The sequence below is a fragment of the Phyllobates terribilis genome, unplaced genomic scaffold (genome assembly GCF_046119375.1).
Source record: "Phyllobates terribilis strain yellow unplaced genomic scaffold, ASM4611937v1 Scaffold_3__8_contigs__length_932513732, whole genome shotgun sequence".
NCBI classification, from domain to species: domain Eukaryota; kingdom Metazoa; phylum Chordata; class Amphibia; order Anura; family Dendrobatidae; genus Phyllobates; species Phyllobates terribilis.
In genome coordinates this window covers 15,795,258-15,822,927 of record NW_027362763.1, presented here as the reverse complement: position 1 = coordinate 15,822,927, position 27,670 = coordinate 15,795,258, and the positions used below count along the sequence as shown (strand labels likewise).

Sequence of the window (27,670 nt, the reverse complement as noted above, 5' to 3'; positions counted from 1 at the left end):
GCTACACCTCCCCCCTCCCCGTGCGCTATTCGGCAGCTACACCCTCCCCCACACGCGAGCACCATCTTGCGGCTACAACTCAACACGTTTGTACAGCGATCATCAACAAAAATAAAAAAAAAACAAACAAAAAAAACGCAGGGACAATACTCGTAAAAGTCAGAACACCGGCAGGTAAACGTCCAGTGCGGCGGCCACTAATCCGTCTTCGACTTCTTGCCGCTGCAGTTCGCTGTTGCCGCCTCAGCTACCTCTAGTTTCCGCTTGTTGCCCTCAGTGCTGTGAGAATTCGGCTGAAAGCGGATGATGATGCAGGTCATGTTGTCACATCCCGTCCCATCCCCAGAGGTGTCCGGAGCCAAACACTGGTCCAACAGCTGCAAACAAGAGGCCAGTCAGTGGTCCGAGGGTCAGCAGTCACCCGAAACATACGGCCAGGTGCACAGCCATCCTCCCGTCGGTGCAGGGCAGCCACGATCACCCCAAGCAGCCAGCTTCCCATCCATGCAGGGCGGCCACGATCACCCCAAGCAGCCAGCCTCCCGTCGGTGCAGGGCAGCCACGATCACCCCAAGCAGCCAGCCTCCCGTCGGCGCAGGGCAGCCACGATCACCCCAAGCAGTCATCCTCCCATCGGTGCAGGGCGGCCACGATCACCCCAAGCAGCCAGCCTCCCGTCGGCGCAGGGCAGCCACGATCACCCCAAGCAGCCAGCCTCCCGTCGGCGCAGGGCAGCCACGATCACCCCAAGCAGCCAGCCTCCCGTCAGTGCAGGGCAGCCACGATCACCCCAAGCAGCCAGCCTCCCGTCGGTGCAGGGCGGCCACGATCACCCCAAGCAGCCAGCCTCCCGTCGGCGCAGGGCAGCCACGATCACCCCAAGCAGTCATCCTCCCATCGGTGCAGGGCGGCCACGATCACCCCAAGCAGCCAGCCTCCCGTCGGCGCAGGGCAGCCACGATCACCCCAAGCAGCCAGCCTCCCGTCGGTGCAGGGCAGCCACGATCACCCCAAGCAGCCAGCCTCCCGTCGGTGCAGGGCAGCCACGATCACCCCAAGCAGCCATCCTCCCGTCGGCGCAGGGCGGCCACAATCACCCCAAGCAGCCATCCTCCCGTCGGCGCAGGGCAGCCACGATCACCCCAAGCAGCCATCCTCCCGTCCGCGCAGGGCAGCCACGATCACCCCAAGCAGCCATCCTCCCGTCGGCGCAGGGCAGCCACGATCACCCCAAGCAGCCATCCTCCCGTCCGCGCAGGGCAGCCACGATCACCCCAAGCAGCCATCCTCCCGTCGGCGCAGGGCGGCCACAATCACCCCAAGCAGCCATCATCCCGTCCGCGCAGGGCAGCCACGATCACCCCAAGCAACCATCCCCCCCCCCCCCGTCCGCGCAGGGCAGCCACGATCACCCCAAGAAGCCATCCTCCCATCCGCGCAGGGCGGCCATGATCACACAGAGCGGTCATCGTTACCCGAGGACCCATCCTCCCGTCCGCGCAGGGCGGCCATCCTACCATCCACACAGGGTGGCCATCGTCACACTAGCATACATGCGCCCGTCTACGCAGCAATCCTTCCACGCACGCAGGGCGGCCATCGTCACGCGGGGCAGCCATCATCACACTAGCACCCATCCTCCCATCCATGCAGGGCGGCCATTGTCACATGAGCAAGCTTCCTCCCGTCCACGCAGGGCAGACATCATCACACTAGCACCCATCCTCCCATCCACACGAGGCAGCCATCCCACCGTCCATGCAGGGCAGCCATAGTCACAAGGGGCAGCAATCATCACACTAGCACCCATCCTCCCGTCCATACAGGGCGGCCATTGGCACATGAGCACGCTTCCTCCCGTCCACGCAGGGCAGACATCAAACTAGCACCCATCCTCCCATCCACACGAGGCAGCCATCCTCCCGTCCATACAGGGCGGCCATTGGCACATGAGCACGCTTCCTCCCGTCCACGCAGGGCAGACATGACACTAGCACCCATCCTCCCATCCACACGAGGCAGCCATCCTCCCGTCCATACAGGGCGGCCATTGGCACATGAGCACGCTTCCTCCCGTCCACGCAGGGCAGACATCACACTAGCACCCATCCTCCCATCCACACGAGGCAGCCATCCTCCCGTCCATACAGGGCGGCCATTGGCACATGAGCACGCTTCCTCCCGTCCACGCAGGGCAGACATGACACTAGCACCCATCCTCCCATCCACACGAGGCAGCCATCCTCCCGTCCATGCAGGGCGGCCATTGTCACATGAGCACGCTTCCTCCCGTCCACGCAGGGCAGACATCACACTAGCATCCATCCACGCGAGGCAGCCATCTTCCCGTCCACGCAGGGCAGGCATCGTCACACTTGTAGCCATCCTCCCGACCACGCAGAGCGGCCATCATCACACTAGCACCCATCCACGTGAAGCAGCCATCTTCGCGTCCACGCAGAGCAAGCATCGTCACACTCGTAGCCATCCTCCCGTCCACGCAGAGCAGCCATCATCACACTAGCACCCATCCACGTGAAGCAGCCATCTTCGCGTCCACGCAGAGCAGGCATCGTCACACTCGTAGCCATCCTCCCGTCCACGCAGAGCGGCCATCATCACACTAGCACCCATCCACGTGAGGCAGCCATCTTCGCGTCCACGCAGAGCAGGCATCGTCACACTCGTAGCCATCCTCCCGTCCACGCAGAGCGGCCATCATCACACTAGCACCCATCCATGTGAGGCAGCCATCTTCGCGTCCACGCAGAGCAGGCATCGTCACACTCGTAGCCATCCTCCCGTCCACGCAGAGCAGCCATCATCACACTAGCACCCATCCACGTGAGGCAGCCATCTTTCCGTCCACGCAGGGCAGGCATCGTCACACTCGTAGCCATCCTCCCGTCCACGCAGAGCGGCCATCATCACACTAGCATCCATCCTCTCGTCCATGAAGGGCAGCTGTAGTCACATTCTCATCCATCCTCATTCCTGCCAGCAGCTCTGGGCCCTCACCTCCTCCACTATAGAGGACAGCCCGGAGTCCTCCCCGCTCTGCTGACCGATCTTCTCCTGGATGAAGTCCACCACTTCCTGGCTGCTCATCACATTCCTGAAATGCAGAAGACACGTTAGTTCAGGCCACGGGTTGAGATGCGGCGTCACCATGAATCTGCACCTACCAGATCCCATCACAGGCGATAACCATGAAGTTGTGCTCCTCGTTCAGCGTCAGCACCTTGATGTCCGGCAGCGCGGAGATCATCTGCTCTTCGGGGGGAAGGTTCCGGTTCCTCTTGTAGAAGTGATCACCTAGGAGTGGCAGGAGTCCATTGTACGGGGGGTGCCGGTGGAGCCCTCACTGATCACCACACACAGTACCTACCGATGGCCCTGGACAGGTTCAAGCCGCCGTTTACTCTGCCGTCCATGGTGACCTTCCCTCCAGCGTTCTTTATCCGCGCTAGTTCCAGCTCGTCCTCTGGTTTGTGGTCGTAGGACATGTCCACAGCTTTACCTCCTTCTGACACCACACAGCGAGAGTCGCCAGCATTGGCCACAATCAGCTGCTTCCCCCTGATGAGAGCCACGACGGCCGTAGTGCCGCTGTCAGAGCCGGGCTGAGAAGACACATGGGGATGAGCCACACTGACGATGGAGGAGATGTATGGTGTGGTCATGTGACTGAGCATAGGGGGGGGTAACAGCCCTGGTATAGGATATTCCCCACCCTGCTTCAAGGTCACCCTCTAATTTTCTGAGACACCAAGCAGCCCCTTTAAGAGTTGGCATTGTGGACCTGGACACGATGTAGTAGTGTCTGCAGAGCGTAATGAAACTTATTCATATTAAACTAAATATTGGCACCTAGCGAGTAAAACTAATAAAAAAAATTTAAGTCTGGGTCAGACAGTTTTCACAGGGAGGTGTGTCCTTCTTCCCCCTGTATGATGCTGACCAATCACAGACAAGCAGCAACACACTGGGGAAAGAAGAGCAGGCCTCCAACAGAGCTGAGAGCCATTGTCTGTGTGCGCCATGCAAGGAGACATCTCTGCCCTCCTGCAGGAACCAGTGAGGGGGAGGGCGGTGCAGCTGAGCTTAGTGCTGTCACATTACAAGCCCTTTTATCAGCTCTGCTCTTCTCCTGGCAGTGTCAGCTCCGCTGTGCTGCCCCTTCCCCCCACTGTATGGAGATGTGTCAGTGCCACACTTATTTCTGCTGTGCCCAGGCTTCTTGCACTTGCTCCGCAGTGAGATCAGATATCCCCATCCCACCTAGAGGAGTCTTCATAATAATGTGCCGAAAGAGGCGGCATTCTGGAGATGAGAGCAGCAGAGACTTAAGGGCCGGGGTCCGGCACTCTGGTGGAACTGACCTCCTCCTTCCCGTCCATGCCAGGCAGCATCTCCTCCTCCTCCTCCTCATCTTCCTCCTCCTCCTCCACATCCTCGCTGTCGTCGTCCTCCTCATTCTCATTCTCCGCTTCTTCGCTGCTGTAATCCTCCTCGCTGCACTCCTGAGGAATAAGAGGTTAAGAGCTGGGAGGTCGGGAAGCCACGGAGCCACAGAGTAATGGCCGACACCACACAGCATCACAGGCATAGGGGCCCGGAACTCCACAATCTGGTCAGAAATAGGGGAAGAGACGCGCCTGGCCTCCCTGGCAGTCAGAAAGTGACTCGGTCCTCCCTCAGAGGACAACCATCTCGGCTACACCACCTAACAATGTGCCACCTGGTTAGAGGGGACGCGGGGGTTGAATGTCGCTCACATTCCAGAGTCCTGAGAACCTGGCAGGAAGTATAGACCCCCAAGGCACCCCACGCCCCCAGCCTCACCTCACTGTCGTCCTCTTCATCTTCAGCCTCAGACTCTTCACTGTCTTCAAAAAACTTGGACTTGTCTGTAGATGGAGGCTGAGCGGGGCAGGAGGAGCAGGAAGGCCCGGCCTCACCGGTGGAGGACAACACAGCCTCGCTGGTGGCCTTGTTGTGGGAGGAGCTTCCTGAGCTGCTGCCCCCTTCATCAGATGAGGTGACGGCAGCCGCGGAGGTCTCCTTCTCACCGTTCTTGCACTGGGCGTCGGGCTCCAGCTCCCCGTTAACGCTCGCAGCCTTGTCCTCGGCGTCAGTCTTATCTGTAGTGTGTGAACACGGCTTACTCCGGGGCCCCTTCCCGCAGTTCTGGCCGTACCGTGTGAGCAGCTCCTCGATGGTCATGGTGGCCTCCTCGTGCAGGAGCACGGCCTCTTCGTTGTCCACTGAAATACAGTATGTCAAGAGAGAATGAGAAGAACCCCGGCAGACGAGGCCTCCGCCACGAAGACAAGCGTGACACTGATCATCCTGTGTCTACAGCTCCTGTGCAGAGCTATACGTCTCCATGGTAACAGACAACAATCCAAGACCAGTCTGACACTGCGGTCACGTCTCTGCACACTACTCACCCACTGAAGAGGAGTGGGACTTCAGGATCAGATCGCCTGTTACCATGGAGACACATAGCTGTGCAGAGCAGCTGTGGACATAAAACTGAAGTGGAAAATGAGGCAACTGCAGAAATACTCAAACAATAAAGCGAGATATCGACAAAAGCATCAAAATAATCAATATCCTACAGACATCAGCTGACCTAACGACAGCATAACACCAGTGACAGCCGCCATCGCAGCCACGCAAGGTCACCCATAACATCAGCTGATCCGGGGGCGACAGAAGCGGGCCGCTCGCCAGCCGCCACCCCGGGGGCGACAGCCGCGGACAGCTCGCCAGCCGCCACCCCGGGGGCGACAGCCGCGGACCGCTCGCCAGCCGCCACCCCGGGGGCGACAGCCGCGGACCGCTCGCCAGCCGCCAACCAGGGGGCGACAGCCGCGGACCGCTCGCCAGCCGCCAACCAGGGGGCGACAGCCGCGGACCGCTCGCCAGCCGCCAACCAGGGGGCGACAGCCGCGGACCGCTCGCCAGCCGCCACCCCGGGGGCGACAGCCGCGGACCGCTCGCCAGCCGCCAACCAGGGGGCGACAGCCGCGGACCGCTCGCCAGCCGCCACCCCGGGGGCGACAGCCGCGGACCGCTCGCCAGCCGCCACCCCGGGGGCGACAGCCGCGGACCGCTCGCCAGCCGCCACCCCGGGGGCGACAGCCGCGGACCGCTCGCCAGCCGCCAACCCGGGGGCGACAGCCGCGGACCGCTCGCCAGCCGCCACCCCGGGGGCGACAGCCGCGGACAGCTCGCCAGCCGCCACCCCGGGGGCGACAGCCGCGGACCGCTCGCCAGCCGCCACCCCGGGGGCGACAGCCGCGGACCGCTCGCCAGCCGCCACCCCGGGGGCGACAGCCGCGGACCGCTCGCCAGCCGCCAACCCGGGGGCGACAGCCGCGGACCGCTCGCCAGCCGCCAACCCGGGGGCGACAGCCGCGGACCGCTCGCCAGCCGCCAACCCGGGGGCGACAGCCGCGGACCGCTCGCCAGCCGCCAACCCGGGGGCGACAGCCGCGGACCGCTCGCCAGCCGCCAACCCGGGGGCGACAGCCGCGGACCGCTCGCCAGCCGCCAACCCGGGGGCGACAGCCGCGGACCGCTCGCCAGCCGCCAACCCGGGGGCGACAGCCGCGGACCGCTCGCCAGCCGCCAACCCGGGGGCGACAGCCGCGGACCGCTCGCCAGCCGCCAACCCGGGGGCGACAGCCGCGGACCGCTCGCCAGCCGCCAACCCGGGGGCGACAGCCGCGGACCGCTCGCCAGCCGCCAACCCGGGGGCGACAGCCGCGGACCGCTCGCCAGCCGCCAACCCGGGGGCGACAACCGCGGACCGCTCGCCAGCCGCCAACCCGGGGGCGACAACCGCGGACCGCTCGCCAGCCGCCAACCCGGGGGCGACAGCCGCGGACCGCTCGCCAGCCGCCAACCCGAGGGCGACAGCCGCGGACTACTCACCATCATCCTCATCAGCTACTTTATTCTTGTCCTCAGGGTCGTTGATCGGACGCCCGGCCATCTGTGACAGCTCCTTTATCACGTTCTCCTGTGTCAGCTTCTCATCAATAGCAAGGAAAGCGTCCTCCAGAGCCTGAAGTAAAACCAAAGACCCTCATACCAAAAGACAACCAGACAGGAGGAAGAGAGGGGAAAAAGATGGCTCCGCAGTGCGTCAACTATTAATTTCTATGGGTGAGCGGGGGGCATGCTCTGTGACTGTGTATGAGGTGGATGGGAGAGCGGACCCCTCATCTATTATCTTCTATGGGTGAGCAGGGGGCACGCTCTGTGACTGTGTATGAGGAGGATGGGAGAGCGGACCCCTCATCTATTATCTTCTATGGGTGAGCGGGGGGCATGCTCTGTGACTGTGTATGAGGGGGATGGGAGAGCGGACCCCTCATCTATTATCTTCTATGGGTGAGCGAGGGGCACGCTCTGTGACTGTGTATGAGGGGGATGGGAGAGCGGACCCCTCATCTATTATCTTCTATGGGTGAGCGGGGGGCACGCTCTGTGACTGTGTATGAGGGGGATGGGAGAGCGGACCCCTCATCTATTATCTTCTATGGGTGAGCGGGGGGCACGCTCTGTGACTGTGTATGAGGGGATGGGAGAGCGGACCCCTCATCTATTATCTTCTATGGGTGAGCGGGGGGCACGCTCTGTGACTGTGTATGAGGGGGATGGGAGAGCGGACCCCTCATCTATTATCTTCTATGGGTGAGCGGGGGGCACGCTCTGTGACTGTGTATGAGGGGGATGGGAGAGCGGACCCCTCATCTATTATCTTCTATGGGTGAGCGGGGGGCACGCTCTGTGACTGTGTATGAGGGGATGGGAGAGCGGACCCCTCATCTATTATCTTCTATGGGTGAGCGGGGGGCACGCTCTGTGACTGTGTATGAGGGGGATGGGAGAGCGGACCCCTCATCTATTATCTTCTATGGGTGAGCAGGGGGCACGCTCTGTCACTGTGTATGAGGGGGATGGGAGAGCGGACCCCTCATCTATTATCTTCTATGGGTGAGCGGGGGGCACGCTCTGTGACTGTGTATGAGGGGGATGGGAGAGCGGACCCCTCATCTATTATCTTCTATGGGTGAGCAGGGGGCACGCTCTGTCACTGTGTATGAGGGGGATGGGAGAGCGGACCCCTCATCTATTATCTTCTATGGGTGAGCGGGGGGCACGCTCTGTGACTGTGTATGAGGGGGATGGGAGAGCGGACCCCTCATCTATTATCTTCTATGGGTGAGCAGGGGGCACGCTCTGTCACTGTGTATGAGGGGGATGGGAGAGCGGACCCCTCATCTATTATCTTCTATGGGTGAGCGAGGGGCACGCTCTGTGACTGTGTATGAGGGGGATGGGAGAGCGGACCCCTCATCTATTATCTTCTATGGGTGAGCGGGGGGCACGCTCTGTGACTGTGTATGAGGGGGATGGGAGAGCGGACCCCTCATCTATTATCTTCTATGGGTGAGCGAGGGGCACGCTCTGTGACTGTGTATGAGGGGATGGGAGAGCGGACCCCTCATCTATTATCTTCTATGGGTGAGCGGGGGGCACGCTCTGTGACTGTGTATGAGGGGGATGGGAGAGCGGACCCCTCATCTATTATCTTCTATGGGTGAGCAGGGGGCACGCTCTGTCACTGTGTATGAGGGGGATGGGAGAGCGGACCCCTCATCTATTATCTTCTATGGGTGAGCGGGGGGCACGCTCTGTGACTGTGTATGAGGGGATGGGAGAGCGGACCCCTCATCTATTATCTTCTATGGGTGAGCGAGGGGCACGCTCTGTGACTGTGTATGAGGGGATGGGAGAGCGGACCCCTCATCTATTATCTTCTATGGGTGAGCAGGGGGCACGCTCTGTGACTGTGTATGAGGGGGATGGGAGAGCGGACCCCTCATCTATTATCTTCTATGGGTGAGCGGGGGGCACGCTCTGTGACTGTGTATGAGGGGGGATGGGAGAGCGGACCCCTCATCTATTATCTTCTATGGGTGAGCGGGGGGCACGCTCTGTGACTGTGTATGAGGGGGATGGGAGAGCTGACCCCTCATCTATTATCTTCTATGGGTGAGCGGGGGGCATGCTCTGTGACTGTGTATGAGGGGATGGGAGAGCGGACCCCTCATCTATTATCTTCTATGGGTGAGCGGGGGGCATGCTCTGTGACTGTGTATGAGGGGGGATGGGAGAGCGGACCCCTCATCTATTATCTTCTATGGGTGAGCGGGGGGCACGCTCTGTGACTGTGTATGAGGGGGATGGGAAAGCGGACCCCTCATCTATTATCTTCTATGGGTGAGCGGGGGGCATGCTCTGTGACTGTGTATGAGGGGATGGGAGAGCTGACCCCTCATCTATTATCTTCTATGGGTGAGCGGGGGGCATGCTCTGTGACTGTGTATGAGGGGGGATGGGAGAGCGGACCCCTCATCTATTATCTTCTATGGGTGAGCGGGGGGCACGCTCTGTGACTGTGTATGAGGGGGGATGGGAGAGCGGACCCCTCATCTATTATCTTCTATGGGTGAGTGGGGGGCATGCTCTGTGACTGTGTATGAGGGGGGATGGGAGAGCGGACCCCTCATCTATTATCTTCTATGGGTGAGCGGGGGGCACGCTCTGTGACTGTGTATGAGGAGGGATGGGAGAGCGGACCCCTCATCTATTATCTTCTATGGGTGAGCGGGGGGCACGCTCTGTGACTGTGTATGAGGGGGGATGGGAGAGCGGACCCCTCATCTATTATCTTCTATGGGTGAGTGGGGGGCATGCTCTGTGACTGTGTATGAGGGGGGATGGGAGAGCGGACCCCTCATCTATTATCTTCTATGGGTGAGCGGGGGGCACGCTCTGTGACTGTGTATGAGGGGATGGGAGAGCGGACCCCTCATCTATTATCTTCTATGGGTGAGCGGGGGGCACACTCTGTGACTGTGTATGAGGGGGATGGGAGAGCTGACCCCTCATCTATTATCTTCTATGGGTGAGCGGGGGGCACGCTCTGTGACTGTGTATGAGGGGGATGGGAGAGCGGACCCCTCATCTATTATCTTCTATGGGTGAGCGGGGGGCACGCTCTGTGACTGTGTATGAGGGGGATGGGAGAGCGGACCCCTCATCTATTATCTTCTATGGGTGAGCGGGGGGCACGCTCTGTGACTGTGTATGAGGGGGATGGGAGAGCGGACCCCTCATCTATTATCTTCTATCGGTGAGCGGGGGGCACGCTCTGTGACTGTGTATGAGGGGGATGGGAGAGCGGACCCCTCATCTATTATCTTCTATGGGTGAGCGGGGGGCACGCTCTGTGACTGTGTATGAGGGGGGATGGGAGAGCGGACCCCTCATCTATTATCTTCTATGGGTGAGCGAGGGGCACGCTCTGTGACTGTGTATGAGGGGGGATGGGAGAGCGGACCCCTCATCTATTATCTTCTATGGGTGAGCGGGGGGCACGCTCTGTGACTGTGTATGAGGGGGATGGGAGAGCGGACCCCTCATCTATTATCTTCTATGGGTGAGCGGGGGGCACGCTCTGTGACTGTGTATGAGGGGGATGGGAGAGCGGACCCCTCATCTATTATCTTCTATGGGTGAGCGGGGGGCATGCTCTGTGACTGTGTATGAGGGGGGATGGGAGAGCAGACCCCTCATCTATTATCTTCTATGGGTGAGCGGGGGGCACGCTCTGTGACTGTGTATGAGGGGGATGGGAGAGCTGACCCCTCATCTATTATCTTCTATGGGTGTGCGGGGGGCACGCTCTGTGACTGTGTATGAGGGGGATGGGAGAGCTGACCCCTCATCTATTATCTTCTATGGGTGAGCGGGGGGCACGCTCTGTGACTGTGTATGAGGGGGATGGGAGAGCTGACCCCTCATCTATTATCTTCTATGGGTGAGCGGGGGGCATGCTCTGTGACTGTGTATGAGGGGGATGGGAGAGCTGACCCCTCATCTATTATCTTCTATGGGTGAGCGGGGGGCACGCTCTGTGACTGTGTATGAGGGGGGATGGGAGAGCTGACCCCTCATCTATTATCTTCTATGGGTGAGCGGGGGGCACGCTCTGTGACTGTGTATGAGGAGGATGGGAGAGCTGACCCCTCATCTATTATCTTCTATGGGTGAGCGGGGGGCACGCTCTGTGACTGTGTATGAGGGGGATGGGAGAGCGGACCCCTCATCTATTATCTTCTATGGGTGAGCGGGGGGCACGCTCTGTGACTGTGTATGAGGGGGGATGGGAGAGCTGACCCCTCATCTATTATCTTCTATGGGTGAGCGGGGGGCACGCTCTGTGACTGTGTATGAGGGGGATGGGAGAGCGGACCCCTCATCTATTATCTTCTATGGGTGAGCGGGGGGCACGCTCTGTGACTGTGTATGAGGGGGATGGGAGAGCTGACCCCTCATCTATTATCTTCTATGGGTGAGCGGGGGGCATGCTCTGTGACTGTGTATGAGGGGGATGGGAGAGCTGACCCCTCATCTATTATCTTCTATGGGTGAGCGGGGGGCATGCTCTGTGACTGTGTATGAGGGGGATGGGAGAGCGGACCCCTCATCTATTATCTTCTATGGGTGAGCGGGGGGCACGCTCTGTGACTGTGTATGAGGGGGATGGGAGAGCTGACCCCTCATCTATTATCTTCTATGGGTGAGCGGGGGGCACGCTCTGTGACTGTGTATGAGGGGATGGGAGAGCGGACCACTCATCTATTATCTTCTATGGGTGAGCGGGGGGCATGCTCTGTGACTGTGTATGAGGGGGATGGGAGAGCGGACCCCTCATCTATTATCTTCTATGGGTGAGCGGGGGGCATGCTCTGTGACTGTGTATGAGGGGGATGGGAGAGCGGACCCCTCATCTATTATCTTCTATGGGTGAGCGGGGGGCACGCTCTGTGACTGTGTATGAGGGGGATGGGAGAGCTGACCCCTCATCTATTATCTTCTATGGGTGAGCGGGGGGCACGCTCTGTGACTGTGTATGAGGGGATGGGAGAGCGGACCACTCATCTATTATCTTCTATCTATGGGTGAGCGGGGGGCACGCTCTGTGACTGTGTATGAGGGGGATGGGAGAGCGGACCCCTCATCTATTATCTTCTATGGGTGAGCGGGGGGCATGCTCTGTGACTGTGTATGAGGGGGATGGGAGAGCGGACCCCTCATCTATTATCTTCTATGGGTGAGCGGGGGGCACGCTCTGTGACTGTGTATGAGGGGGATGGGAGAGCTGACCCCTCATCTATTATCTTCTATGGGTGAGCGGGGGGCACGCTCTGTGACTGTGTATGAGGGGATGGGAGAGCGGACCACTCATCTATTATCTTCTATGGGTGAGCGGGGGGCATGCTCTGTGACTGTGTATGAGGGGGATGGGAGAGCGGACCCCTCATCTATTATCTTCTATGGGTGAGCGGGGGGCATGCTCTGTGACTGTGTATGAGGGGGATGGGAGAGCGGACCCCTCATCTATTATCTTCTATGGGTGAGCGGGGGGCACGCTCTGTGACTGTGTATGAGGGGGATGGGAGAGCGGACCCCTCATCTATTATCTTCTATGGGTGAGCGGGGGGCACGCTCTGTGACTGTGTATGAGGGGGATGGGAGAGCGGACCCCTCATCTATTATCTTCTATGGGTGAGCGGGGGGCACGCTCTGTGACTGTGTATGAGGGGGATGGGAGAGCGGACCCCTCATCTATTATCTTCTATGGGTGAGCGGGGGGCACGCTCTGTGACTGTGTATGAGGGGGGATGGGAGAGCTGACCCCTCATCTATTATCTTCTATGGGTGAGCGGGGGGCACGCTCTGTGACTGTGTATGAGGGGGATGGGAGAGCGGACCCCTCATCTATTATCTTCTATGGGTGAGCGGGGGGCACGCTCTGTGACTGTGTATGAGGGGGATGGGAGAGCGGACCCCTCATCTATTATCTTCTATGGGTGAGCGGGGGGCACGCTCTGTGACTGTGTATGAGGGGGATGGGAGAGCGGACCCCTCATCTATTATCTTCTATGGGTGAGCGGGGGGCACGCTCTGTGACTGTGTATGAGGAGGATGGGAGAGCGGACCCCTCATCTATTATCTTCTATGGGTGAGCGGGGGGCATGCTCTGTGACTGTGTATGAGGGGGATGGGAGAGCGGACCCCTCATCTATTATCTTCTATGGGTGAGCGGGGGGCACGCTCTGTGACTGTGTATGAGGGGATGGGAGAGCGGACCCCTCATCTATTATCTTCTATGGGTGAGCGGGGGGCACGCTCTGTGACTGTGTATGAGGAGGATGGGAGAGCTGACCCCTCATCTATTATCTTCTATGGGTGAGCGGGGGGCATGCTCTGTGACTGTGTATGAGGGGGGATGGGAGAGCGGACCCCTCATCTATTATCTTCTATGGGTGAGCGGGGGGCACACTCTGTGACTGTGTATGAGGAGGATGGGAGAGCTGACCCCTCATCTATTATCTTCTATGGGTGAGCGGGGGGCACGCTCTGTGACTGTGTATGAGGGGGATGGGAGAGCGGACCCCTCATCTATTATCTTCTATGGGTGAGCGGGGGGCACGCTCTGTGACTGTGTATGAGGGGGATGGGAGAGCTGACCCCTCATCTATTATCTTCTATGGGTGAGCGGGGGGCACGCTCTGTGACTGTGTATGAGGGGGATGGGAGAGCGGACCCCTCATCTATTATCTTCTATGGGTGAGCGGGGGGCACGCTCTGTGACTGTGTATGAGGGGATGGGAGAGCTGACCTCTCATCTGTTATCTTCTATGGGTGAGCGGGGGGCATGCTCTGTGACTGTGTATGAGGGGGGATGGGAGAGCGGACCCCTCATCTATTATCTTCTATGGGTGAGCGGGGGGCACGCTCTGTGACTGTGTATGAGGGGGGATGGGAGAGCGGACCCCTCATCTATTATCTTCTATGGGTGAGCGGGGGGCACGCTCTGTGACTGTGTATGAGGGGGATGGGAGAGCGGACCCCTCATCTATTATCTTCTATGGGTGAGCGGGGGGCACGCTCTGTGACTGTGTATGAGGGGGATGGGAGAGCGGACCCCTCATCTATTATCTTCTATGGGTGAGCGGGGGGCATGCTCTGTCACTGTGTATGAGGGGGATGGGAGAGCGGACCCCTCATCTATTATCTTCTATGGGTGAGCGGGGGGCACGCTCTGTGACTGTGTATGAGGGGATGGGAGAGCGGACCCCTCATCTATTATCTTCTATGGGTGAGCGGGGGGCACGCTCTGTGACTGTATGAGGGGGATGGGAGAGCTGACCCCTCATCTATTATCTTCTATGGGTGAGCGGGGGCACGCTCTGTGACTGTGTATGAGGAGGATGGGAGAGCGGACCCCTCATCTATTATCTTCTATGGGTGAGCGGGGGGCACGCTCTGTGACTGTGTATGAGGGGGATGGGAGAGCGGACCCCTCATCTATTATCTTCTATGGGTGAGCGGGGGGCACGCTCTGTGACTGTGTATGAGGGGGATGGGAGAGCTGACCCCTCATCTATTATCTTCTATGGGTGAGCGGGGGGCACGCTCTGTGACTGTGTATGAGGGGGATGGGAGAGCGGACCCCTCATCTATTATCTTCTATGGGTGAGCGGGGGGCACGCTCTGTGACTGTGTATGAGGGGATGGGAGAGCGGACCCCTCATCTATTATGGGCATGCTCTGCAGGAAGGCGATAGGTCAGTTCTTCTAACATGTATTGACTTATTGGTCACAGATACTTAGACGCTAAGTTGGCCTAGGGTGGGATAGCACCATGATGGTGATAGGGACACGACAGGAGTGCGACCAGGACCTGAACACGTACCCCCATCAAATGCAAAGACGAAGAAGACCCAACACAGGAGGAGCTCCCATTATAAAGTGGTGACCAGCAACATCTGGCTACAATATGGCCCCCGGCACAGGAGGACGGCCGCCCCGCTCACCTTCTGCAGCTTGCCCTCCTTGTACGCCTTCTGCTCCTTTATGATGTCCGGCAGGTACTTGGAGCAATATAAGGCCACCTCTTCACCTGGAGGACCAAGAAAACAAATGAGAGGGCACGGCCCCAACAGGCTGGCTACAGAGACACGCAGGGGCCGGGACACGAAGACGGGGCCCCGCCGAGGTCGAGAGTCGCCGTCCCGCACACGCGGAGGAGACCAGGTCATATGACCAGCTCAGGCACTAGCACCGGCACCGCACTACGGCACACTGACACCAGCACTCACCTCCGTGACCGTCATACACTGAGAACATGGCCGTCTCACCATCCAACTCCGGGATGCAGTTATGGGCGTCCTGAAAGACAGTAAAAGGGAATTAACAGAAGACGCCCAGACGAGTAGGAGGCAGTACGAGGCCCCCGCACATACATACAATGGATAGAAAAAGTCTACACGCCCAAATAAAAAAAACAAATGACAAATGAATAATCCTACAAGAAAATTCGTCTCAGGACTTTTTCTCCTTTAATGTCACCATAAAATGTACAAATACTGAGAGAAACAAACCGAAATCATATTGGAGGAAGAAATAAAAATAAGAAACCTACAATAAAGTGGTTGCATAAGTGTGAACACCCTCTTATCAGGGATGTAGTTGTTCTCCGAATCAGCCGATCACATCCCCCCCATGTTACACAGTAGTCAGCGCTCGGCCGCCGTCATTTACAGTGATTCTGATTAACCCCAGAGAAAGTGTCGCTGCTCCAGGAGGATTTTTACAACATTTTCTGGTCCATAAACAGCTGACAACACAGCAAAGGATCTCGGTGTGTTAAGTTGTCAATCAAGGGAACGTTTTAAGTAAAGAAAATCCAGCTTCCACTATATAAAAATGCTCATGCTTTATTTAATGCATTAAAAGAAGGGAGTCAGGTACGACCACATACAGTGAGGTGTGAGGGGAAGGAAGGTACCTTCGACCACTGCGATTCGAGCACCCTACATGCTCTTAGGGCTCATACCCACGTGTGAAAAACACCAAGGTTACTTACCAGTAGCTGTTTTTTCCTGAACCCATGACAGCACACCTTGAGAGAGGGATCCGCCCCACCAATGACAGGAAACCGTCTGAAATAAAAGAGGGGTACCTCTCCCTCACTTCAGTTGGATTACAGAGCATTGAGAGGACCTCCAGAAAAGGTTAGACACATAACCAACACCTACAATATATTATATATAAAAAGTAAAGTACTCACCAGGGTGTGAGAAAGACAGGGGGGGGGGGGACTACGGGTGCTGTCATGGGTTCAGGAAAAACCAGCTACCGGTAAGTAACCTTGGTGTTTTCCCCTCACCCATGACAGCAAACCTTGAGAGAATTTTGGAGAATATGAGCACCCTAGGCAGGGACCACCGCCTGAAGTACCCTTCTCCCAAAGAGGAGGATAGATCCAACCGATCGTGCTTGTAGAAGGTGGATGGTGCAGACCAAGTATCAGCTTTACATATCTGGTCAATCGAGAAATCTTCTCCTCTCTGCCCAGGAGGTCGCTACAGCTCTGGTGGAATGAGCTTTAATACCGTCCGGTGCCTGAACTCCTGTAGATGTATAAGCTAGACAAATGGCCTCCCTAAGCCACCTAGCAATAGTTCCCTTTGACACCCCGTGACCTTTCCTACTCCCCTGAAAGGCCAGAAACGAGGAGCGGTCCTTCCTCCACTGACTAGTCATGTCTATGTGCTGTAGTAATGCCCTTCTAACATCTAGACTGTGGAATCTAACCTCCCCGGGGTTTTTAGGGTTACTGCAGAATGAGGGAAGCACAATTTCTTGATTACAGTGGAATCTGGAAACGACTTTCGGAAGGTACGCCGGATCTGTACGTAGGACAACCCGATCATCATGAATTTGGGAGTATGGGGGGAATCAACAAAAAGGGTCTGCAGGTGATTCACCCCACAGGCCGACGTTAGGGCCACCAGGACAATGGTTTTGAGGGTGAGGAACTTTGGAGAGATAACCTGCAGGGGTTCAAATGGGTCACCAGAGAGTGGGTTTAAAACCAAATTCAGGTCCCAGGGAGGAACTCTGAGAGCCCGAACTGGTTTAGCTCTGGAACAGGATTTAATGAATCTAGAGACCCACATGTTCCCCGCCAGGTTACAATTATAAAGGCCCCTAGGGCGGACACCTGAACTTTAAGTGTTCCCGTAGCTAACCCCAGCTCACGTCCCTTCTGTAAAAACTCTAGGACATCTTTAATTGGAGGTTTATCCGACAACGGGGAGTCTATAAAATCCAGGAATTTTCCCCAGATTCTGCTATAAATCTTCGTTGTTATGGGCCTCCTACTACCCAATAGGGTGGAAACTAGGCCTGGTGAAAACTCCCTATTGCTCAGTAACATCCTCTCAAATGCCAAGCCGCCAGATGGAAACCTTTGGCTTGTGCATGGAATATCGGCCCCTGGATGAGAAGGTCCGGCAGGACCCAGGGATCCGAGACTGACATTAGGCAAAGCAGGGAGAACCAGGCCAAAAGGGGGCTATCAGAATTACCCTTGCCCCCTCCTCCCAAATTTTCCTCACAACTGCCGGGATCATTACTATCGGTGGAAAAGCGTAGGCCTTCCTGAACTTCCAGGGTATCTGGAGAGCGTCTACAGCATAGGGATTCTCTGTTGGGTCTAGTGAACATAATCTCTCCACCTTCCTGTTCGCCCTGGTGGCGAACAAATCTATGTCCGGTGACCTCCATAGCTGGATAATCTGTTGGAAGACTATCGGGTTTAGAGCCCACTCTCCTTGTCTTAAAGTGTGGCGACTGAGGAAATCAGCTCTTGAATTTTCTACCCCCCGGATGTAAAGAGCACTGAGGGATGGGAGATGCTGTTCTGCTAGATGCAGGATCCTGTTTGCCACTACCATCAGGGAGCGAGATCTTGTTCCTCCCTGGTAATTTATATACGCCACTGTCGTCCGATTGTCGGACCTGATCTGGACATGACGACCCTGTATGTGGGGGAGGAAGCCTATCAGGGATTTCTCTACTGCCAAAAGCTCTTTTAGGTTCGATGATGTCCCTATCTCGTGACGTAGCCAGAGCCCCTGAACTGAGAGCTCTGCTAGATGACCCCCCCAGCCGGAGCCACTTGCATCTGTTGTAATTGTGTGGTCGACTGGTCTGGACCACGGCAAGCCTGAGGTTAGATTCTCCCTGTTTGTCCACCAGGAGAGGGAGTCTACCGTCTCCAAGGAAAGAGATAGTCTTTTTTCTAAATGGCCATTGAAGGATTTTTGCACTGACAGGACCTCCCACTGAAGAAGCCTCATATGACCTTGGGCCCATTTGACTGCCGGGAGACAGGACATCATGGAGCCCAGTAGGGACATTGCTCCTCTCAGGGACATGACTGGAGACTTTATGGCCCTTGAGACAAGGCTGATTATATTGCAAACCTTGTCTTCCGGGAGGAAGCAGGCTTGGAGTTGGGAATTTAGGGTCAAGCCCAGAAAGATCTGAGTCCTTGAGGGGGATAGTTTTGATTTTTGAATATTTATCAACCATCCTAGCTGATGTAAGGCTGTCCTGACCTCTAGAAGTTGAGAGGAACAGTGGTCCTCCGACTTCCCTATTACCAGAAAGTCGTCCAGGTAGGGAACCATCACCACGTTTTTGATTCGGAGAAAAGCTGTCACCTCCGCTATAACCTTTGTAAACACTCTCGGTGCTATCGAGAGTCCAAAAGGTAGGGCAGTGAATTGGAAATGTCTCAATCCCCTTGGATGAATAGGGCTACCCTTAGGTACTTCTGGTAGTCTGGATGGATTGGGACTAGTGATGAGCGAGTATGTTCGGTTAACCCTTTCGCCGAGTATACTCGGCCGAGCACCGAGTATTTATACAATGCTCGGGCTTTAAGTTTTCGTAGCTCCGTGAACATGATTTGCGACTGTTTGACAGATGCTGGAAAAACAGGCATTCCTCACATGTATTATATCAGTCAAACAGTCGCAAATCATGTTCACGGAGCTACGAAAACTTAAAGCCCGAGCACTCTATAAATACTCTGTGCTCGGCCGAGTATACTCGGCGAAAGGGTTAACCGAACCTACTCGCTCATCACTAATTGGGACGTGATAGACCTCTTTTAAGTCGAGAACTGCCATGAAACAATTGTGGTGTAGGAGTTTTACTGCCGAGTTCACGGATTCCATTTTGAAAGTCTGGTTCTCTATCAGCTGATTTAGATTTTTGAGGTTGATAATGGTCCTTAAGGACCCATTTGTTTTTTTTATCACAAATAGGGGGGGAATAAAATCCCCTTCCCCCATTGAGAACCCGGAACTTCGTGAAGGACCTGATTGTTGACCAAATCTAGCACCTCCGACTCTAGGGCCATCTGCTCCTCCCTGGACTTCCTCCAGGAGGTGATCATGAAGGTTCAGTGGGGGACTTGACTGAAGCGTATCTATAGTCCATTCTTTAGGATACTCAACACCCAGGGATTTGAAGTAATTGCTTCCCAAGCTGGGATAAAATGGGAAAGCCTTCCCCCGACCTCTAGCCTCACGTCATTGGGGAGATTTTTTGGTACTGGAGGACGGCCCCCCAAACATGTAACCAGAGTCTTTTTTAGATCTGGGCTCCATTCTTTTCCTTTCTCCCAGAGAGTGACCCCGGTTAAATCTTTTCCTCCGAAAGTAGGACATTTTTTGTGTCCCTCGTGAAACCTCTCTTCCTGTCACCAGCCTTCTCCAAAAGCTCATCCAGTTTTTGATGAAACAAGAGTTTACCATCACAAGGAATGGAACAAAGTTTATGTTTAGACTGCAGGTCTCCTGGGCGACCCTTGAGCCACAGGGCTCGTCTGGCAGCGTTAGATAAGTTAGCAGACCTGGCAGCGAGTTTAACCGAATCCGCTGAGGAGTCGGCAAGGAAAGCGAACGTTGCCCAGAAATAAAACCCTCTCCAATCTACGCTGAGGAGTCGGCAAGGAAAGCGGACGCTGCCCAGAGATAAAATCCTCTCCAATCTACGCTGAGGAGTCGGCAAGGAAAGCGGACGCTTTTATCCTTGAGCTGGTCTCCTAAATGCTGAAGCCACACCATGAGTGACCTAGCGACACAAGTGCCTGCTACCGCTGGCTTCAGACCCCCTGCCGCCGCTTCCCAGGTGTGACGCAGGAAGGAATCTGCCTTCTTATCTAGAGCATCCTTTAGACTGCCCGAATCTTACAGGGGTAGGGATGATTTTTTGGATGATCGGTCGACAGACCCGTCAACTTTAGGAATTTTATCCCAGGACCCAGAGACACTATCCTCAAAGGGGTACCTCCTTTTAGAGGATGAGGCCAACACTCCCTATTTCCCATTCTTTAAGGGTCTGAATTTTAGGATTCACTGGAAAGGAGCGTCTCTTTTTTTCCTCCAGGCCTGTGAACATGTCTTCCAGGGACCTGGCTGCCTTCTCCTCCCTCAACCCCATGGTAGATCTAACCGCTCTGACCAACTTGTCTGTATCCTCAATAGGGAAGCAGGGCCTACCACTGTCTGATGATGAATCACCGAGGCATGGATCCTCTGACTGGGAGGATAAATCATAGTCGGAGGAGATATCCTTATGGGATCTCTTTTTCCCCTTTAGTAAGCCTTTAAGGGAATCTTGAACCTCTGTACGGATTAAGGACCTCAAGTTAGAAGCGAAATCCGGGGTGCTCTCCGCTATGGTTTGGTTAATACAGCTAGCACAAAGCTGTTTCTGCCAATCTATGGAAAGGGGGACTTGACATAAGGCGCAAACCCTTTGCTTCTGTTTGGCGCTACTCTTCTTAGGTTCCTAAGGAATGAAGCACATAATAACTTTCCATTACTATTAAGTGACATTCACGAAGATCACTCACCCCTGAAGTCACAAAAGGGTACCGGATTTTGAGGCTGTGGCGGGACATAAGATGAATCCCTTCTCGATGGCCCTGAAGCGTCCCGACACCTTACTCCTCCTGCTGCCGCTGCGGTTGCTGGAGCAGCCGTCCGTGTGAGAGGCGTCCGACTGCTTCTTCCGCTGGCGTTGATGAGATGGAGGGGTCAGCTGCTGCTGCTCCCGGCTGTCCTGGTCTGCCATAGCTGCTATACCACAAGCATAAGTATAGGCAGCGTTTGACCAGGACAACCCCTCCCCACCTTAAATAGGGCACATCCGAAACCTCCTTCGGATCAGGTGTCCTCCCCCCTCCTGACGCCCGTCGGCAGAGGTTTCAAAAGACGGCCGGCAAGCGCTTACAGGTCGCCGCCAGGATGGATCCGGGTGCCGCCCCCTGACGTCATCAGGCACGCCTCTCCCAGCATGCACCGTGACGTGACGTCAAGCGTGTCACACCCGGAAGATACCGCTCCCGGCGTGCGGTCAGCCAGGAGCCTGCGACAGGGAGAGGACAGCGCAGTGGTCTGCGGGGAGCCGGAGCCCTCCTCACCGCCTGCGCACGCTCGGACACGGCTCCAGGGAACCGCGGACGGCGCTTCTGGAACCTGGAACCCGGTGTACAGGCAGGTGCCCGCTCTTCCACACCGGAACAGGCCCAAGTAAGCATGCACATCTTCTTTTCAGACAGGTTCCCATCAAGGACAGGAACCCAACTGAAGCGAGGGAGAGGTACCACCCTTTTATTTCAGACGGTTTCCTGTCCTTGGTGGGGCAGATCCCTCTCTCCGTGGTGCTGTCATGGGTGAGGGCAAAAAAAGGTTCAGTTTTCTGAACTGTAAAAACGGACGAGTGTCACGCGAGTTTCACGCACCGTTTCTTTAAAAGCCGGCAATTCATCAGCTACGTACAGCTACAACACAGCGGTACCCGGCAATATAGAATAGAAAGAATAGATCTACACACAGAAAGATGTCAGTCACATCTATCATTAGTACAGTGACAGTGTTGGTTACTGGACTTGTAATTTATTGTTAAATTAAAGAATATATTTAAAAATAAAAAAAAAAATGGGGTGGGGTTCCCCGTAATTTTACACTCTAGCGGAGGTTAAGCAGACAGCTGGGGCGGATGTTTAAAGCCTGGGAAGGGGGTAATACCCACGGAGCTTCCCAGGCTATCAATACCAGCCCCCAGCTCTCTGCCTAGCCTTTGCTAGCTGTTAAAAGAGGGGGACCCCATGTAAATTTTTTTTTATTTTTTTTTTGGGAGGGGGGGTCCCCATTTTAATAGCCAGTAAAGAAGGCTATGTATACAGCTGGGAGCTGATATTAGTAGCCTGGGAAGCTCTGCCAGCGTACCACGTCTGGCAGAGACGACTCCATGAATTCATCGGGACTCTAAGGGTGAGCTGAAATAACCTCTTGGTCTATATGAATCAAGAGAAGGTGCAACAACATTTCCCCGGCATCAGATCTACCAGGGACACTGAAGATGTCTTTAAGAAGGGCTGAAATCTGGCCCCACAGTGACATTATCCAGAACTGAACATCCCTCAAAAACTGATGAATAGACAAGAAGAGACTTTCTGGCCAGTCCTGCTTGTGTCCGGCATGTGACCTCAATTTCCCGTATTCGCCATATCTCCAGCCTGTAGGGTTGGGGGCAAGACGGAGCCTTTTCTTACAAATAAAACATCCAGGCCCTTTGGGTTCAGCCACTATCTCCAGAAGCAGGAAACGTGTTCTGTCTGATGACACCGAGGGGGAACTCTATGGCCATTATCCCAGAAGGAGTAAAGCAGACACCGGTCATCACCAGAAGATCACCATCCCCATAGTGAGGCATGGTGGGGGCAGCATTGTGTTCTGGGGCTGGTTTTCAGCAGCTGGAATTAGGGCTTTGGCCAAGTGGGAGGGAATTATGGACAGAACAAATATCAGACAATTTTACATCAGAACCTTCCAGCGGCTGCTAAAAAGCTGAAGATGAGGAGGAATTTCACCTTTCAGCAGATAAAGCCCCTAAGTGACCTCCAAATCACCAAGAGAACAGCTTCACCAGAAGAAGATGGAAGTTCTGGAACAGACGAGCCTAGACCTGAACCCGAGGGAAAATCTGTGGTGACCTGAAGAGGGCGCTGTACACAAGAGATGTCCCTGCAATCTGACAGATGTGGAGCTACTGCAAGGAGGAGCCGGCAAATTCTAGATGTGCCGAGTGATTGACCCCAACCCAAAAAGACTGAACACTGACAGAAACTGACAGGGGACAGCAGCAAAGTATTAGTGTAAGAGTGTGTAGATTAATGCAACTGCATTATTTTACTGATTTATTATTCTTTTCACCCCAGAAATTATTCCATCTCACAGGATTTGTACAGATTATGGCGACATTAAAAGGGAAAAAGTCCTGGAATGTTTGTTTCTGAACAAATATTTACAGGGGCGTGCAGACTTCTTATATAGGGAGGTTGTCAGGCAGGGGACAAAGCGCTCAGGGGCTACAGGGGGAGGGGGGTGCAGACTCCCCCCTCTCAGGGTTACAGGGGAGGGGGGCCGCAGACTCCCCCCCTCTCAGGGTTACAGGGGAGGGGGCGCAGACTCCCCCCCTCTCAGGGTTACAGGGGAGGGGGGCGCAGACTCCCCCCTCTCAGGGTTACAGGGGAGGGGGGCGCAGACTCCCCCCCTCTCAGGGTTACAGGGGAGGGGGGCGCAGACTCCCCCCCTCTCAGGGTTACAGGGGAGGGGGGCGCAGACTCCCCCCCTCTCAGGGTTACAGGGGAGGGGGCGCAGACTCCCCCCCTCTCAGGGTTACAGGGGAGGGGGGCGCAGACTCCCCCCCTCTCAGGGTTACAGGGGAGGGGGGCGCAGACTCCCCCCCTCTCAGGGTTACAGGGGAGGGGGGCGCAGACTCCCCCCCTCTCAGGGTTACAGGGGAGGGGGGCGCAGACTCCCCCCCTCTCAGGGTTACAGGGGAGGGGGGCGCAGACTCCCCCCCTCTCAGGGTTACAGGGGAGGGGGGCGCAGACTCCCCCCCTCTCAGGGTTACAGGGGAGGGGGGCGCAGACTCCCCCCCTCTCAGGGTTACAGGGGAGGGGGGCGCAGACTCCCCCCCTCTCAGGGTTACAGGGGAGGGGGGCGCAGACTCCCCCCCTCTCAGGGTTACAGGGGAGGGGGGCGCAGACTCCCCCCCTCTCAGGGTTACAGGGGAGGGGGGCGCAGACTCCCCCCCTCTCAGGGTTACAGGGGAGGGGGGCGCAGACTCCCCCCCTCTCAGGGTTACAGGGGAGGGGGGCGCAGACTCCCCCCCTCTCAGGGTTACAGGGGAGGGGGGCGCAGACTCCCCCCCTCTCAGGGTTACAGGGGAGGGGGGCGCAGACTCCCCCCCTCTCAGGGTTACAGGGGAGGGGGGCGCAGACTCCCCCCCTCTCAGGGTTACAGGGGAGGGGGGCGCAGACTCCCCCCCCTCTCAGGGTTACAGGGGAGGGGGGCGCAGACTCCCCCCCTCTCAGGGTTACAGGGGAGGGGGGCGCAGACTCCCCCCCTCTCAGGGTTACAGGGGAGGGGGGCGCAGACTCCCCCCCTCTCAGGGTTACAGGGGAGGGGGGCGCAGACTCCCCCCTCTCAGGGTTACAGGGGAGGGGGGCGCAGACTCCCCCCTCTCAGGGTTACAGGGGAGGGGGGCGCAGACTCCCCCCCTCTCAGGGTTACAGGGGAGGGGGGCGCAGACTCCCCCCCTCTCAGGGTTACAGGGGAGGGGGGCGCAGACTCCCCCCTCTCAGGGTTACAGGGGAGGGGGGCGCAGACTCCCCCCTCTCAGGGTTACCGGGGAGGGGGGCGCAGACTCCCCCCTCTCAGGGTTACAGGGGAGGGGGCGCAGACTCCCCCCTCTCAGGGTTACAGGGGAGGGGGGCGCAGACTCCCCCCTCTCAGGGTTACAGGGGAGGGGGGCGCAGACTCCCCCCTCTCAGGGTTACAGGGGAGGGGGGCGCAGACTTCCCCCTCTCAGGGTTACAGGGGGGGCGCAGACTCCCCCCTCTCAGGGTTACAGGGGGGGCGCAGACTCCCCCCCCTCAGGGTTACAGGGGAGGGGGGCGCAGACTCCCCCCCCTCAGGGTTACAGGGGAGGGGGGCGCAGACTCCCCCCCCTCTCAGGGTTACAGGGGAGGGGGGCGCAGACTCCCCCCCTCTCAGGGTTACAGGGGAGGGGGGCGCAGACTCCCCCCCCTCTCAGGGTTACAGGGGAGGGGGGCGCAGACTCCCCCCCTCTCAGGGTTACAGGGGAGGGGGGCGCAGACTCCCCCCTCTCAGGGTTACAGGGGAGGGGGGCGCAGACTCCCCCCTCTCAGGGTTACAGGGGGGGCGCAGACTCCCCCCTCTCAGGGTTACAGGGGGGGCGCAGACTCCCCCCTCTCAGGGTTACAGGGGGGGCAGACTCCCCCCTCTCAGGGTTACGGGGAGGGGGCGCAGACTTCCCCCTCTCAGGGTTACAGGGGGGGGCGCAGACTTCCCCCTCTCAGGGTTACAGGGGGGGGGGGGCGCAGACTTCCCCCTCTCAGGGTTACAGGGGGGGGGGGCGCAGACTTCCCCCTCTCAGGGTTACAGGGGGGGGGGGGGCGCAGACTCCCCCCTCTCAGGGTTACAGGGGGCGCAGACTCCCCCCTCTCAGGGTTACAGGGGGGGCAGACTCACCCCTCTCAGGGTTACGGGGGGGGCAGACTCCCCCCTCTCAGGGTTACGGGGGGGGCAGACTCCCCCCTCTCAGGGTTACGGGGGGGGGGGCGCAGACTTCCCCCTCTCAGGGTTACGGGGGGGGGCGCAGACTCCCCCCTCTCAGGGTTACGGGGGGGGGGCGCAGACTTCCCCCTCTCAGGGTTACGGGGGGGGGGCGCAGACTCCCCCCCTCTCAGGGTTACAGGGGAGGGGGGCGCAGACTCCCCCCACTCAGGGTTACAGGGGAGGGGGGCGCAGACTCCCCCCTCTCAGGGTTACGGGGGGGGGGGGGCGCAGACTTCCCCCTCTCAGGGTTACAGGGGGGGGGGCGCAGACTTCCCCCTCTCAGGGTTACAGGGGGGGCGCAGACTCCCCCCTCTCAGGGTTACAGGGGGGGCAGACTCCCCCCTCTCAGGGTTACAGGGGGGGCAGACTCCCCCCTCTCAGGGTTACGGGGGGGGGGCGCAGACTCCCCCCTCTCAGGGTTACGGGGGGGGGGCCGCAGACTCCCCCCTCTCAGGGTTACAGGGGGGGCGCAGACTCCCCCCTCTCAGGGTTACAGGGGGGGCGCAGACTCCCCCCTCTCAGGGTTACAGGGGGGGCGCAGACTCCCCCCTCTCAGGGTTACAGGGGGGGCGCAGACTCCCCCCTCTCAGGGTTACGGGGGGGGGGGCGCAGACTTCCCCCTCTCAGGGTTATGGGGGGGGGGGCGCAGACTTCCCCCTCTCAGGGTTATGGGGGGGGGCGCAGACTCCCCCCTCTCAGGGTTACAGGGGGGGGCGCAGACTTCCCCCTCTCAGGGTTACAGGGGGGGGGGGCGCAGACTTCCCCCTCTCAGGGTTACAGGGGGGGGGGGCGCAGACTCCCCCCTCTCAGGGTTACAGCGGGGGGGCGCAGACTTCCCCCTCTCAGGGTTACAGGGGAGGGGGGGGCGCAGACTTCCCCCTCTCAGGGTTACAGGGGGGGCGCAGACTCCCCCCTCTCAGGGTTACGGGGGGGGGGGCGCAGACTTCCCCCTCTCAGGGTTACAGGGGGGGGGGCGCAGACTTCCCCCTCTCAGGGTTACAGGGGGGGGGGCGCAGACTTCCCCCTCTCAGGGTTACAGGGGGGGGGCGCAGACTTCCCCCTCTCAGGGTTACAGGGGGGGGGGGCGCAGACTCCCCCCTCTCAGGGTTACAGCGGGGGGGCGCAGACTTCCCCCTCTCAGGGTTACAGGGGGGGGGGGCGCAGACTCCCCCCTCTCAGGGTTACAGCGGGGGGGCGCAGACTTCCCCCTCTCAGGGTTACAGGGGAGGGGGGGGCGCAGACTTCCCCCTCTCAGGGTTACAGGGGGGGCGCAGACTCCCCCCTCTCAGGGTTACGGGGGGGGGGGCGCAGACTTCCCCCTCTCAGGGTTACAGGGGGGGGGGCGCAGACTTCCCCCTCTCAGGGTTACAGGGGGGGGGGCGCAGACTCCCCCCTCTCAGGGTTACAGGGGGGGGGGGGGCGCAGACTTCCCCCTCTCAGGGTTACAGCGGGGGGGCGCAGACTTCCCCCCTCTCAGGGTTACAGGGGGGGGGCGCAGACTTCCCCCCTCTCAGGGTTACAGGGGGGGGGCGCAGACTTCCCCCCTCTCAGGGTTACAGGGGGGGGGGGCGCAGACTTCCCCCTCTCAGGGTTACAGGGGGGGGGGGGCGCAGACTCCCCCCTCTCAGGGTTACAGCGGGGGGGCGCAGACTTCCCCCCTCTCAGGGTTACAGGGGGGGGGGGGCGCAGACTTCCCCCTCTCAGGGTTACAGGGGGGGGGGGCGCAGACTCCCCCCTCTCAGGGTTACAGCGGGGGCGCACGTTGCCGGCAGCGCTCCCCGCGGCTCCGCACTCACCTCCATGGACACCCTCCAGCCCTGCATGGCGGAGTAGCCGAAGCTCAGCCTCCGGTTGCCGCCCCCGCCGGAGCTCTTGCTGGTGTTTGGCTGGGACAGATAGGCTCCCATGTCCGGACACGTGCGGCCTGTAAGCGGCTCCGGAGAATCAGCGGAACGGAAGCGGAAGTGGCAGCGGAGACAAGAGGAGCCGGATGATCA

At 58.3% G+C, this 27,670-nt stretch overlaps 1 protein-coding gene across 1 annotated transcript; it reads right to left on the bottom strand.

The window, feature by feature from the left end:
* Nucleotides 1–10: 10 nt before the first annotated feature.
* On the bottom strand, nt 11–27,670 carry PPM1G (protein phosphatase, Mg2+/Mn2+ dependent 1G). The gene is made up of 10 exons (XM_073673700.1): nt 27,470–27,670; nt 15,258–15,327; nt 14,973–15,058; nt 6,946–7,078; nt 4,846–5,267; nt 4,383–4,523; nt 3,389–3,623; nt 3,186–3,315; nt 3,019–3,115; nt 11–377 (listed from the first exon to the last, which is right to left on the bottom strand). The coding sequence occupies exons 1-10, from the start codon at nt 27,578–27,580 to the stop codon at nt 198–200; spliced, it is 1,605 nt and encodes a 534-aa protein (XP_073529801.1). The 5' UTR covers nt 27,581–27,670; the 3' UTR covers nt 11–197.